This window comes from Trachypithecus francoisi, unplaced genomic scaffold (assembly GCF_009764315.1).
Source record: "Trachypithecus francoisi isolate TF-2019V2 unplaced genomic scaffold, Tfra_2.0 Lachesis_group0, whole genome shotgun sequence".
NCBI classification, from domain to species: Eukaryota; Metazoa; Chordata; class Mammalia; order Primates; family Cercopithecidae; genus Trachypithecus; species Trachypithecus francoisi.
The window spans coordinates 51,480,820-51,496,911 of NW_022681453.1; the positions used below are offsets into that span (position 1 = coordinate 51,480,820).

Sequence of the window (16,092 nt, forward strand, 5' to 3'; positions counted from 1 at the left end):
TAAAAATACAAACATTAGTTGGGCATGGTGGGGCATGCCTGTACTCCCAGCTACTGGGGAGGGCTGAGGCACAAGAATTGCTTGAACCTGGGAGGCAGAGGTTGCAGTGAGCCCAGATCATGCCACAGCACTCCAGCCTGGGCGGCAGAGTGAGACTCCATCTCACAAAAAAAAAAAAAAAAAAAAGACCCAACTCCAGGATGACTTATATGCAAGGGCTTTTAAGGGCAGGGGTGAGAGGGTTTTCAAAATGAGTTGAGGGCGGGAGCATTCTGGGAACTTTCGTGTTCATTTTCTAGTTCCAGTTTCTGTGAGGTCTGTATGACAGCAATCAGCATTTTTCATCTAGCAGGGGGTCCCAGTTTATGAAAACAAATCAGGAACATATGTCAAGATGTTATCTTTAGTTTATATCAGGAACCAAACATCTCATGACCCTGACTTACTTGGGTGGTTATTGTTATCTTCTTGCTTAGTAAGTTATTCATTCACTTCTCTAATTGCTGGTGGCAGGGCTAGCTAGGTACCTGGAATTTCCCTTGATGGGGCTCGAATTCTTCTTTATTTCTATGCTGGGAAATTGGGGGCCTTGTGTCATCTCAATAGTGCATCACAAGATAAAGAATTAAAGACCAGATATATTAGTCTGTTTTCACACTGCTGACAAAGACATACCTGAGACTGGGCAATTTACAAAAGAAAGAGCTTTATTGGATTTACACTTCCATGTGGCCGAGGAGGCCTCACGATCATGGCAGAAGGTGAAAGGCGAAGAGTAAGTCACATGTTACAAAGGTGGCAGCAGGCAAAGAGAGAGCTTGTGCAGGGGAAGTTCCATTTTTAAAACCATCAGATCTCATGAGACTAATTCACTGTCACAAGAACAGCACAGGAAAGAACCCCAACCAAAATTCAATCACCTCCCACCAAGTTTGTCCCACAACACATGGAAATTGTGGGGGTTACAATTCAAAATGAGATTTGGGTGGGGATACAGCCAAACCATATCATTCCACCCCTGGTCCCTACCAAATCTCATGTCCTCACATTCCAAAACCAATCATGCCTTCCCAACAGTCCCCCAAGGTCTTAAATCATTTCAGCATTAACTCAAAAGTCCACAGTCCAACATTTCATCTGAGACAAGACAAGTCTCTTCTGTTTATGAGCCTGTAAAATAAAATTTTAAAAAGTTAGTTACTTCTTAGATATAATGGGGGTACAGCCATTGGGTAAATACAGCCATTCCACATGGGAGAAATTGGCTGAAACAAGGGACCCATGCAAGTCCAAAATCCAGCAGGGCAGTCAAATCTTAAAGATCCAAAGTGAGCTCCTTTTACTACATGTCTCACATCCAGGTCACGCTGATGCAAAAGGTCAGTTCCTATGGCCTTAGACAGCTCCACCCCTGTGGCTTTGCAGGGTACAGCCTTCCTCCCAGCTGCTTTCATGGGCTGGCATTGAGGGTCTGTGGCTTTTGCAGGCACATGGTACAAGTTGTCAGTGGATCTACCATTCTGGGGTCTAAAGGATGCTGGTGACCCTTTTCTCACAGCCCCACTAGGTGGTGCCTCAACAGGGAATCTGTTTGGGGGCTCTCACCTCATATTTCCCTTCCACACTGCTCTAGCAGATGTTCTCCATGAGAGCCCTGCCTCTGCAGCAAACTTCTGTCTGGACATCCAGGAGTTTCCATACATCCTCTGAAATCTATGCAGAGGTTCCCAAAGCTCAGTTCTTGACTTCTGTGCACCCACAGGCTCAATACCCCATGGAAGCTACCAAGGCTTGGGGCTTGCACCCTTTGAAGCCATGGCCTGAACCGTACCTTGGTACCTTTTAGTCATGGCTGGAAAAGCTAGGACTGCAGCACTCCAATTCCCTAGGCTTCACACAGCATGGGGATCTTGGACCTGGCCCACGAAACCACTTTTTCCTCCTAGGCCTCCAGTCCTGTGATGGGAAGGTCTGCTATAAAGACCTCTGACATGCCCTGGAGACATTTTCCTCATTGTCTTGGGGATTAATGTTCAGATCCTTGTTACTTATGAAAATTTCTTCAGCTGGCTTGGATTTTTCCTCAGAAAATGCGATTTTCTTTTTTATTGCATTGCCAGGCTGCAAATTTTCCACACTTCTGTGCTCTGCTTCCCCTATAAAACTGAATACCTTTAACAGCACGCAAGTCACTTCTTGAATGCTTTGTGGCTTAGAAATTTCTTCTGCCAGATACTTAAATCATCTCTCTCAAGTTCAAAGTTCCACAAATCTCTAGAGCAGTGGAAAAATACCACCATTCTATTTGGTAAACCATAAGAATCACCCTTGCTCCAGTTCCCAACAAGTTCCTCATCTCCATCTGAGACCTCCTCAGCCTGGATTTCATTGCCCATATCATTATCATCATTTTGATCAAAGTCATTCAACAAGTCTCTAGGGAGTTCCAAACTGTCCCACATTTTCCTGTCTTCTTCTGAGCCCTCCAAACTGTTCCAGCCTCTGCCTATTACCCAGTTCTGAAGTCACTTCCACATTTTTGAATATCTTTTCAGCAGTGCCCCACGCTACTGGTACCAGTTTACTGTATTAGTTTGTTTTCATGTTACTGATAGAGACATACCCGAGACTGGGCAATTTACAAAAGAAAGAGGTTTATTGAACTTACAGTTTCACATGGCCGAGGAGGCCTCGCAATCATGGCTGACTGTGAAATGCAAGGAGGAGCAAGTCATGTCTTACATGGAAGGTAGTAGGCAAAGAGAGAGCTTGTGCAGGAAAACTCCCATTTTTAAAACCATCAGATCTCATGAGACTCATTCACTATCATGAGACAGTGCAGGAAAGACTTCCCCCCAATAATTCAATCACCTCCCACCAAGTTCCTCCCGTGACTCATGGGAACTGTGGGAGTTACAATTCATGATGAGATCTGGGTGGGGGCACAGCCAAATCATATCACCAGAGAAGTGGTTTTGTAGTCACTATTTCACTTAACAGCACAAAGATTTTCTTCTGCATCCCAGCCTTTTGGAGATCTTAGTTCAGTGGTTCCCAAATTTGTCCACATACTGAAATCACCTGAGAAACTTTGAAATACACTAATGCCTATTTCTTGCCCCTCATAGATTATAATTTAATTTATCCGGGGTATGGTACAGGTTCTGAAATTTTTAGAAGATCCCCAAGTAATTCAAATGTACAATCAAATTAGGAATTACTGCTTCAATTCAAAGTTGAGCCTCAGAAACCTTAGGGAAGTCGCCCATCTAGGATCCCCTGGGGCTTTGCAGTGAAATACAGTTCTGGATCCTTCCATGGAAGCCCAGGGTCTGCTGCAGTTTAAAAAATTCTAATAATGCTGGCTGGGCACAGTGTCTCATGCCTGTAATCCCAGCACTTTGGGAGGCCAAGGCGGGCGAATCATGAGGTCAGGATATTGAGACCATCCTGGCTAACACAGTGAAACCTCGTCTCTACTAAAAAAATGCAAAAAATTAGCTGGGCATGGTGGCGGGTGCCTGTAGTCCTAGCTACTAGGGACGCTGAGGCAGGAGAATGGTGTGAACACGGGAGGCGGAGCTTGCAGTGAGCTGAGATCGTGCCACTGCACTCCAACCTGGGTGACAGAGTGAGACTCCATCTCAAAAAAAAAAAAAAATTATAATAATGCTGTGTACAATTCTTTCTACCAGGAGTACATTTAAAAATGATTATTTTTATAATTATAAATTTTGAGTAAGTAGAATGTGAATTGGCAATGTTTTTAATTGTAATATAGAGTCCCTAAATTCTGTTCACTATTTAGTCATGCTACTTAACGTTCAAAATATGGGCTGAGGTTAAAAATGTCTTGAGGTGCTGCAGAATTCCTTGCCAAGCACTTGCTAACTCCTCTACCTCACTCCTCTTCATCAGAACCAAAACCTGGCTCTTTCCTAGTATTGAAAATTCAACATTCCTATGAATTTTTCCTAAAAAGCTTTTTTTCTATAAATTAGACAGGACAAAATGTATTTTAATGAACAAATGGCATTTTAATAAGAAAGTTCTTTTTTTAAATTAGCTCATTCTATTAAGGTTCTAACAAGTAAAAATAATAATGCAGAGAATTATGCAATAAAAGCACCAGCCAGCTTGGTCTATGGAGTAAGCTTTGGAAATATGCAAATGGAATTTCACCAAGAAATATATCCCTGAAGTGATAAAATTTTCTTTTAGATAGAGTGTGTCTGCGTGGGGAAAGGAACAGATCTCCTCTCCATAAAAATGGATGCCCTGAATGGTGTTTATAACTCTCTCTTTGGTTTTTGTGTTTGGCAGTAAGACAGCAACCAATTTAGTTTTATTTTAAAATTCCAGTGATTATAAGATCTGCACATTCCTTGTGGAGTAGCTTTGTCTCTCTACTAGAGCCAGACACCATTTTTTCCCCCAACATGTGTGCTAGAAAACTTTAGCTGGTGGTGCTTTTTCTGTATTCTGTCTGAGTCAGAATGGAGTCAAAACTTATTTTCTGAATTCAGTACTTTACCACACCTTCTTCTGAGCATTCTCAGGAGACAAAGACAAAAACTTCCATTTCTTTCTAGAGTTGCCTACTATCCATGTAAGAACTTGAATTATTGGTGAATTTTTCTGATACACTCAGAAGGTTTGCATGTACCAAATGCATAAATAAGAGAAAATGTATTAGATAGAATGCTTGACAACAATTAGTAGATGGCCCATGGAGAACTGGTTAGCCATTAAAGACAGTTGGTGACATAATTTTGCCCTCAGAGGTGTAAATTATTTTTAGTCTGTCTTTCTGTCTTCTTTATTTTTTGCCATCCTCAGCATATGAGCTTTGTGTCTTAGGCTTTTTTTTTTTTTTTTTTGAGACAGAGTCTTGCCATGTTGCCCAGGCTGGAGTGCAGAAGTGCAATATTGGCTTACTGCAACCTCTGCCTCCAAAGTTCAAGCAATTCTCTTGCCTCAGCCTCCTGACTGGCTGGGATTACAGGCGCCTGCCACCATGCCAGGCTAATTTTTGTAGTTTTAGTAGAGACAGGGTTTCACCATGTTGGCCAGGCTGGTCTTGAATTCCTGACCTCGTGATCCACCTGCCCCAGCCTCCCAAAGTGCTGGGATTACAGGCGTGAGCCACTGTGCCCAGCCAGCTTGTCTTTTTCTTGTTGAAAAATGGCTACTATAGTTCCAACCATCGTGTATGCACAAATCGAAGTTCAAAGGCTGAAGGCAGTGTGAAAGTAAGAAGTACAAAATAGAGTCACATGTCAAAACCCTAACCAAAATAGAATTAGTGAGGGCCATAACAAAGAAGCTGACATACTTGCATCCCTGAATGTCTTGCTCATAGCTTGCAAACAGCAAGAAGAGCTTCTCAAAGGAATTTTCTCTGGCCTACAGTATTTCAGATAAGAACCTCAGATCAGGACAGTTGCCTACCAATGACTACCTCTCCCAGTGAACTAATGACACCTCCTGTAGTGAGTTTCTGAGACCAGTGACCTTTCTTTCAAAGCGATTTGTGTGGGTGTCTTTCCTTTGTCTTAATTTTCCTTGGGTGTGCTGCACACCCCGGGTTATAACCCTTTGCTCTTCCCAAATGAAATCTTTTGTTCCAGACAGCGTGTCTGTCTGAGTTTCTCTTTTTAAGTTAATAATAGCATATTCGTTCTTTGTTCCTCTTGTATAAGAATGAAAAACACTTTCCTAGGACTCTACAAGCAGCTTATTTTTGCTTTCTTTGACCAGAACTGCATAATTTGCTCTTTGCCTAAACTATTGATCCATTTATCTATGCAATCTATTTGACATGTATAGTGTCAATTTTTGCTATGAGATGGAGATGTAAGGTTCTGTTCTCTTGCCAAAAGCTAGGATCTCAAGAGCCCTTCCCCAGGAGCCACCTACTAAGCAGACCAGGTACCCTAAAGCCATAAACCTTGGATGTCCAGGGGGAAAATGCATCTTTATGGAGAAATGTAAACTTGCATCTTCTAATGAAGAAGATGATAAACATGTCAGTCTTTTTCTTAATCTTTCTGCACCTTACATCTGGCTTTCCAGCTAACTGAAACACAGTTTTGTTGCAGAGTTTAGGAGAAACTTGAAATTTACATTCCTGTTAGCCTTCTTGAAAAGTAAACTGACATTAGACTTGATTTTCATAGCATTAAATAATTATCTTCCTTTAAAACAGATACCCATGGGCATTTGCAGCTGATTGTTTCTTATGAAACAAGGCAGCGTATCTGTGTGGATGGGTGTAGATATATACAAATGATATACACCATATTAACAAAATTCTCATTTACTATAGCTTTTAAAGGTTAATCAGTACCTTCATGGGACACAGATTATATTTTCAATAATGATTTTTGTTAGCAAAGGGAGTAAATGAGACTTTTGTCCATCTGGAGCGGGAGGAATCTTTGTTGGTTTAACATATACGATTAAATTGAGTTGAAACCTGCTTTAAATGAAAATTGAAAACAAATGAAGTGATCAGTCAGTGTGATGTCCATGGTTACAGCTCTTGTATATATTTGGATAAGTTGAGAAAATAAAAAGCTGTGCAGCATTGCCAGCTTTTTAAATTTATTCCAAGGGAAAAATAATGAGTTGGCAGCATTTGAAACTGGCTGTAAAGTATTACATATGATGATAATTTGTTTATATATTTGTAGGAGCCCTACATGTATTCCTATAAAGTTTAATTATGTGGCACATTAGTAACCACTAATGTTGAAATCAGGCAAATGTATTTATCTTTGTTGTATTAATACCAGCAATTTTTTTAGTTTCCAACTCTTGAAATTTGACATTTGTAAAGTTAATGCATATCTTTCTCTCCTGTCATAAGTTATTTCCCTAATTTTATGACTTTGAGATGGCTTCCAGTGACTTACTGTCTCAAAAATTATCATATTGCGAAAGAGAAGATTGTGCTTTATAGTTAGCGATTTATTAGTGCTGACTTGGGTTTTGTGCTTGGTAAAATAAGTTCACACTAGAGTCATCTGAGGATGCTTGGGTCTCTGGTTAAAGTTTAAATTCAACCATTAAAAGGTTATGCTGTTTTACCAAGTTTAACTCCTGAACCCTTTATTTTTCTGAGTTAGCTACATCCAATTCAGAATTTGAACGTAGTTCACATTCAAGCATTGATGGAAGAATCACTCTCCGCTATGCATTTCATTCAGTATATTAACACAACACTGAAATTCCAATATGCAATATATTATTTATCTTTTGCCTTTATCTCTTAAAATTAGGCACTTGAAAACATGTCTCAGACTTTCCAGTATCTTTCTAGTCTATTGTTTAGTTCAATTGTATTAAAAATTCAATTAACTACTTATGGGGAAAATCAGCCTTAATTGTTAATTGGAATTATTCTGTATAATAACTTGCAGAGGTAGTACATATTTTGTGACTTGTGAATACTAAAACTATTTCATGCATATATTGCTCAGGACTCTTGGTTGCAAGTAATAATAATAAAGTTCAAAGTATTTTAAAATAGATAAATTTATTGGCTTACATAATGTCATAGTCTAGGAAAATTCTTGCTTCAGGGATAACTATATCCAGGAGCTCAAACAAGCTCACCAGTGATCTTTGTCTTTCCACTTAACTTCCCTCTATGTTGGCTTCTGTCTCTAATAGACTCCTTCTTTTAGCCATCAGCACTAGCCACCTTATATCCTAGAAACTCTGAGTCCAGTGAAAACAAATATTTTTATCCTATGTGACCTCAGAAAAAGTCATGAAATTAAATTCTATGACCTGGGACATAATTATGCCATCTCTGACCCAATCTCTGTGGCTAGGAGGTTGGCATGTATCAGTAGTTGACTAACGTGGTTCCTGAACAATCCTCAGCAGCATCACCTGGGATCTTGTTAAAAATGCATATTCCTGGCCGGGCGCAGTGGCTCACGCCTGTAATCCCAGCACTTTGGGAGGCCAAGGCGGGTGGATCACAAGGTCAGGAGACCGAGACCATCCTGGCTAACACGGTGAAACCCCATCTCTACTAAAAATACAAAAACTTAGCCGGGCATGGTGGCGGGTGCCTGTAGTCCCAGCTACTCGGGAGGCTGAGGCAGGAGAATGGCATGAACCTGGGAGTTGGAGCTTGCAGTGAGCCGAGATCGCGCCACTGCCCTCTAGCCTGGGCAACAGAGCAAGACTCTGTCTCAAAAAAAAAAAAAAAAAGTGCATATTCCTCAGGCCACATCCCAGATCCAATGAATCAGAAAATCTTGCAGACTCTATTGTAACAAGTCCATATGATTGTGATGCATTCTCAATTTTGAGAACCACTACAATATACTAATTGGTTAGGCCTGGGTCATGTGCACAACCCAAGAGCTTCAGTGTAAGTTCAACTGCACAGAAAGCACATGGAAAAGGAATCTGAGGAACTGATACCAGGGAAGAGAAAGAGCAGATGCTGTGCTGGCAAAGAGGAGAGATGCCTACTCTAATGAGATTTCCACCCAATAGTAAAGTTTCCTGTTGTTTCTAATGCCATTATTTCTCAGAACACTGCTGGTTATGTTGCCCTCCAGAAAAACCAATGTTTCAATTAAGCAAATACATTCTCCTCTAGGATAGTCTAAATGTCATCTGCAAATGGGGATGGCCAACCTTGAAAGGTTTCCAGACCATATTATTTTCTTATCAGATAATTCCTGAATTCATAGGAAATAGTCTAATACAATTAAAGCCTTCAATAGTAAGCCCCACTTCTCCCCTGTGATAATAGATTCACATTGCTGCAAAAGTTCTCAGTGAAAATGACAGTAATGCTTACAGAATTTTAGGGAAGATAGCCAGCACAGCAGTATTATCCAAAATAATTTTAGAACATTTTTTTTTTTAAATAAAACACCTAACAAAGGAGGTGAGTGTAGCTTTTCATACTGCCATAGTTTCTTGTTTTTGTTTTTTATTTGATCGGGGATATTTACATTTATTACCCAGGGGAAGACAGTAGACTGCATGCCAGTTTTTCTCAATTTATCTGCTCACAAGAATCCTCTGGGCACTTGTTATAAATACAGCCCCTAAGGTTCTTTTTCAGGATGTTCATATTTGGAAAGTCAGGAATGGGAAAGAGGGAATTTGTATCGCCTTAGGGAATTCTTAAGATGTGGCATGTTGAGAACACACTACTGGTGAAGAGTGAGGATGCTGGAGTCCTATGGTATGGGCTCAAATCATACTTGTAACTCTTGCAAGCTGAGGAAAAGCTAATTCAACCTCATCACAGCTCAAATGTCACTTGCCATGAGTACTGTTTGTTGCTGGTGTTCTTTTTCTACTCTCTGGAAGAATCTGCCTGATTCACCTTCTTATTTCTTATGTTACAGATAGAAGACATGCAGTGGGGTAAAGGAGTCCGAGAGATACCTCCCTCAGTGTGCACACTACCATGTAAGCCTGGACAGAGAAAGAAGACACAGAAAGGAACTCCTTGCTGTTGGACCTGTGAGCCTTGCGATGGTTACCAGTACCAGTTTGATGAGATGACATGCCAGCATTGCCCCTATGACCAGAGGCCCAATGAAAATCGAACCGGATGCCAAGATATTCCCATCATCAAACTGGAGTGGCACTCCCCCTGGGCTGTGATTCCTGTCTTCCTGGCAATGTTGGGGATCATTGCCACCATCTTTGTTATGGCCACTTTCATCCGCTACAATGACACGCCCATTGTCCGGGCATCTGGGCGGGAACTCAGCTATGTTCTTTTGACGGGCATCTTTCTTTGCTACATCATCACTTTCCTGATGATTGCCAAACCTGATGTGGCAGTGTGTTCTTTCCGGCGCGTTTTCTTGGGCTTGGGTATGTGCATCAGTTATGCAGCCCTCTTGACGAAAACAAATCGGATTTATCGTATATTTGAGCAGGGCAAGAAATCAGTAACAGCTCCCAGACTCATAAGCCCAACATCACAACTGGCAATCACTTCCAGTTTAATATCAGTTCAGCTTCTAGGGGTTTTCATTTGGTTTGGTGTTGATCCACCCAACATCATCATAGACTATGATGAACACAAGACAATGAACCCTGAGCAAGCCAGAGGAGTTCTCAAGTGTGACATTACAGATCTCCAAATCATTTGCTCCTTGGGATATAGCATTCTTCTCATGGTCACATGTACTGTGTATGCCATCAAGACTCGGGGTGTACCAGAGAATTTTAATGAAGCCAAGCCCATTGGATTCACTATGTACACGACATGTATAGTATGGCTTGCCTTCATTCCAATTTTTTTTGGCACCGCTCAGTCAGCGGAAAAGGTAAGTGAAAATGCACATCATAACATGTTTTTTGAAAATGTGTTGATTTTTGTAAGTACTGAAACCAAATTGATTGTATAAAGTAAGAAGTTCTCTATATGCAGAATGGTATTCCCAAGAGTAGAGAACCAATTCAAGGTCTAGTAGGCTTCAATGCTCTAAGAATCTAAAACTGAGCCACATTCATTCCACTGGAAACCAACCAGATGTAGCCTTTTCAAGTTAATTAAATTATAGAATTATTAAATGTAATGAGAGATTAGTATAAAATTATCTAATCTATCTAAAATAACCCTTCATACTCATTTATTCCCCACCTTCTCCACTTACCCACATATTTTTCGGGGATAGGAAAAGAGGAGCATAGTACCTTCTCCTCCAGGTGGGAGTGTGTGATGGTCATTATTATCACCAGTGTAAATGCTCTCTCTCTCTTCCTAGTGGCTACCTAGGCTATTGCTGTCCATTGCATCTAGTACTCAAGCTTTACAACAGAGTAGAGTTGCCCAGTTGTATATGCACAATATATACCCAGGTGGGTGACTATAGGAAAGATTTGGTTAGCATTTCACCGTAGTCTTCCTACAACTAGATGGACATTAATCACATCCAGCAATTCATAGTGAGATCAGAGACATGACTTTCTAAAAGAGAAAGAGTCAATATTTGGTGCAGAGCTAGTGTCATCAAGCTGTGAAACTTTGAGGCCAACATATTTGCTAGTTCACATGCACCTTCCAGGTAGTTATAAGTCTTGTGAATCTTTGATTTAGACAATTCTATGGCAGATTCCGACATGATTCTTACACATCTGACTTCTATACTAACCCATGTGGCTATAGTTTCATGTAATATCAACCCTAATATATTGATACTGATAAGATATGGTGTCTTTCACAGGATGTAGGCAGCTCTGGCACGTTAGTACAACTGTGACCTAGAGTTCCAACCGACATACTTAGCACAAGAGGGCCTAGGGATAGCTTGATTAGATGTTAGGACATCGGGGGTCTAGTCTGCTTCCATGTTACTTTGGACAAATCTCTGAAACATTCAGGGACTTAAGTGGGAAAAACAAGGATTGACTTAGAATGTCTAAAAATTTACAACAACCTGTGTATCCCAGAATTAGATTACTCTAGTTTTTCTTTGTTACCTCTATTCTCCATATAATCATACAAAGGATTAATGGCATCTAGTTTTCCAGCTGAAAAGATGTGTTTTACCTAAATTGTGTAATTCAGAGGGGCTATAATTTTGAACTGTGTTTTTTAAAAAGTAAATACTTCATGAAGCCACACAGAATCTAAAATCAAGGAGAGTGAATAGTTCCAGATTATGGTTTTAGTCATAAAGTATTTTAGAGAAAGTTCTTCTAAAATATATGCTCAATAAGCGTAGCATGTTTCAATTTCATAATGTATGTTTACTGTCTTTGAAACCAACTTGAATATCATTTTATTTCTTCTGTGTATTCCTGGGCCAAGGGAATAGTAAAATATGAGTTAGAGTGGTAAAATACAATAGAGAGAAGAAAAAAAATTCCCCAAATATATGCTGGTAAGTTGATAACTATTGAACTTTTTATAGGGAATGATGAGTATCATAAAAGCCTATGGAGATAGTAATTATTTTGTTATTAAAACAACTCAATACCTCATGCAACAGATTAAAGACATAAACCCTTTCCGATAAGTTTATTCTTGAGGAATATAAAAAGGAAAAATAATTATAGTGGTTTTATAGATGAGTCTGATTATAATGCCTGTTTGACAATATATGTCTCTACCATTTCATTTTTCATTTCTAGTCATGATTATGGATCTTTTCAGTAAGGTCGCAGTTATAGTTTATACATTCATTTAAAAACCTGAAATTGAAACAAGGTTTCAGGAATTGAATTCTAGTTGTTCTAGAGAACAATGGGTTGGTAGAATTGGAGTGTGGGGAAATTTAAGCTGTCTTCAAGCAGTGTGCTTTTTATACCAGAGTTTCAGAAGGCACATATTTTTCTTTGGGTATTCTCAATAGGTTATGAAATGTTACGTGGTTGATTGACACAATTAAAGGCACAGAATTGCCAAATAGGAACAGTAAGTTATTATATGAAAATGCACATCCACTTATAGGCATATGGCTAGAGAAGCATGCACAACCAATGAGAAAATACCAGCATGTATACATGAAACTATGGCATTTAAAATGTGGAAAGTAGCACATTATCAAAGAGATCACATCAGAAGGGATTTTTGCCAAGCCAGCAACCTACACAATCACAGCTTTTTCATTTTTCTTTAGATCTAACAGTTTAAGTGTTTTAAATCAAAGAGTTATAACAGGAAAAATAAGATTAGGCAGTGAGTTCAGTAATAACAATTTACTGTTTCAAGAAATTGAACTTATATTGATTATGCTAGGAATATCTGTAAAAACTTCTGTCAAATTTATTAGCACAACATAAAGAGCAAGCACTGTTCTTTTCCTTATTTTTTTTATTTTTTATTTTTGCAAAATATTAACCCCCATGAAGTTTATTTTTGCTTTTGTTAAGGAGGATATGGGAGACTACTGCTATCTTGTTTTATCATTGTTAACCCCATGACTTCCAGAATGAGCATCTTACCACGTGGCCAGGGATGGAAGTGGTGAACTTTAACCACAAAGGAATGATTCCAGCTTCAGGAATTATATTTAGGTGATGTAATGATGCAAGAACACACTAAAACTGGTACATCAATAGCACAGTGGAAGCTGGCTGGCCCAATGTGATGTGATAACATCCCATTATTTTGTTCTGGCACTATCTGTTGAGGACTAGAATATTTTCTATAAAAAGCAAAAGCTTGCCTTGTGTTTGTATTATACAGAGAGTTGCACATCTAGGAAAAGAAGTATGCTTCAGGTAGGGAACATGCAGCCTACCCCGTCAAAATCTGAAAAATTCTATAGATGATATGTTCATCTGGAGCTTTGTAGCCAGTTATTGCCTGAAGAGCTTTCTAGGTAAGTCAACATATCCTTATACACAGGCAGGTAGACATGTTTTGTGCAATGTCACTCTACAAAGGGAAAATGATCTTGATACACAAGGAATGGGATCATAGGTTCTCAAAGGTCTTCCTTTGTGTACAAGTGTGTTTGTTTAGATAGGAGGATGGTAAGAAGAGGAAAAAGAAAAAGATTGAGGCAATTGAAGGGCAGAGAAAATTGCTAAAAAGGAAAGTGGTTTGAAGAAAGAATTGTGTCCTCTAAAATGGTACCCATAGGCCACTTTTCTGTGCATATTATAACAGAACCAGAGGACATTACAAAACTTAAGTAACTTGATTTCCACTGGAGCCTTTGGTCACTAAGTGACCGAATTGGGGCAACTATAGGCAAACTTTGAGCCAGTTCAGGGTTCTTACCTCAGTGGTTCTTCAAATTGTGTTCATGTTCATGATCATCCCCGGAGGAATTTAACAAATTATCACATGTCTCCCCAACCCTGTAATCCCCTATTGATTCGACAGGTCTAGAATGGGGCATAGAACTATTCACTTTTCAAGTTTGCTGGAAAAATACCAGTGGACACCAACCATACTTTTTAAAAGCCTTACTACTTTCTTCCCATTTACAGAAGACATCCTGTAAATATTTACTTGATTCTTAACTTCAGAACCTTTGGGAATCAATTAACTCCCATTTCAAGCAAAGCGAAGGTCCAGAAATCAAGGAACCAGGAGATCAGAAAGATACTAATCCACAGTCAAAGACAAAGTCAAAGATTAGAATGTCTAAATGAAGCATCAGTCCCAAGGCTTGGGCCAGAGACCATTAAAAAGTCAGAACCAAGTCCCTGGTCTTGGGACCAGAGATACCAATAGAATAGGTAGACAGTGGTGTTCTCCAGCAGTATTTCTTGTGGCTGAGAATATAGACCAAGAACTCTTGATCTTCTGCATGTAACAGCCCCTCAGAATCTGAACACAAAGTAAAATCTGCCCAGAACTAATACAAGGATCAGAAATATTTGGCAGGTAGATAAATGTTTCTCCATCCATACCCGAGGCAGACATCACTAATCAATTATGACACACTTCCTGTGTACTCTAGTATGGTCTTAAAATCTTTTTCTATACAGTTTTAAGACAAGGACTATTAACAAATCAGAACTGGAATTTGAAATCCATTGCTATTTCTGATTTAGGTTCGGATTCTTGATACTTCTTCCCATTCAGCTGTTTGCTGTCATTGTGTGAAAACCAATGATAGTTTTCATAAAGATTAATCTACTTAAAGAATAGTCAGGGAATTGGGGTGTGCTTTAATTCTTGTTGGTTTTGTCTCTGATTACAAACCTTTTTTGTTAAATTGCCAAATGCCATACAGCAAGGAGCAGCCCTGGTTCTCTTAGGAAGCTATATATTAGTTTATGCTTCTGTACTATTTGATTTGCTTAAATTTTTCTCATGGTATTTCAGTAATTAAACTTACAATGCATGTACTGTGCCCCTGGTACTCTGTTAAGGACTGTGATGCAGAGATAAAACAGTGTTCTTTTCCATTAGGAACTCATACACTAATGGTCAACGTAGGTCTTCAAACAAACACTGAATAAGTGTGAGAAATATGACAGTTGTAGCACAAAGAATGAAGGACAGGCACATGGAGAAGGAGCTTCACAGAAAATATGACAAGTGGACTAAAATTTAGAGGCAGAAAAAGTGGCATAACAATGTAGTAACAAATTATATTACATGTTAAAAAGTGAGGGACAGTGTTTTCAACACATAGCACATAGAGAAGAGACAGATTGCACTTACACGGACTTTGACTCTTATCAAATGTGAGAGTATAATCAGAATTAATGAAACATCATTTTATGTGCAAATTTTGGAATAATGTGAATTCCAAATTAACTTTTGGCAAGAGTCACATCTTTTCCATATAGTGGGTCAAGTTAATTTAAAATATTGTAGCTTGTAAGCTGAAATACCTGTTCTACCTTAAGAGGAATTATTGACTTATGTGCCTGTTGAATTCTGCATGATCTTTCCTCTGATGCAATTCCACCACCCTCTCGTTTTGTAGGGCTGGACTCTATAGCAGAGGCAAAGATATGGTAAAAAGCAGCAAAGCCAAATTGTGAAGGGTTCTGTTTGAATTTTCTCCTTGAAGCTATGAAGAGTCAGCAGAAATTTCTAAATGTGGGAGAAATGTGAGCATAGGGTATTTTGAAATGAGAATTTTAGAAATAGTGCTTGAGGGTGAAAAGCAGCTAGAGGTAAGAAAACTAGTTGAGTATCTATTATAATAATTTGACAAAAGATGGCACTGGTTTGAAGAAAGCTTAAGGGATTGGAAAAGATGGAGCAGATTTGAAAGCTATATTGGACTTTTTAAGCATTAAGAAAATATGTGAGTAGAGTAAGTCTTATCTTTTGTGTTATGTTGTTTTGTTATTTCAATAGAAATACAGTTTTCAAAATTTGTTTAATTTAGAAAATAACATTGCTGATTATTTAATTTTTTTTTTTTTTTTTTTTGGAGACAGAATCTTACTCTGTTGCCCAGGCTGGAGTGCAGTGGCATGATCTCAGCTCACTGCAAGCTCTGCCTCCCAGGTCCGTGCCATTCTCCTGCCTCAGCCTCCAGAGTAGTTGGAACTACAGGCGCCCATCACCACGCCTGACTAATTTTTTGTATTTTTAGTGGAGACGGGGTTTCATTGTGTTAGCCAGGATGGTCTCGATCTCCTGACCTTGTAATATGCCCACCTCAGCCT

The 16,092-nt window shown here is 39.2% G+C and overlaps 1 protein-coding gene across 1 annotated transcript in view; it reads left to right on the forward strand.

Moving 5' to 3' along the window:
• Positions 1-16,092, forward strand: part of GRM7 (glutamate metabotropic receptor 7) — a 774,864-nt gene that overhangs the window by 599,945 nt on the left and 158,827 nt on the right. Inside the window, exon 8 of the mRNA XM_033210519.1 lies at positions 9,390-10,325. Within this exon, the coding sequence (XP_033066410.1) occupies positions 9,390-10,325 (936 nt within the window). The remainder of the gene's footprint in view (positions 1-9,389; positions 10,326-16,092) is intronic.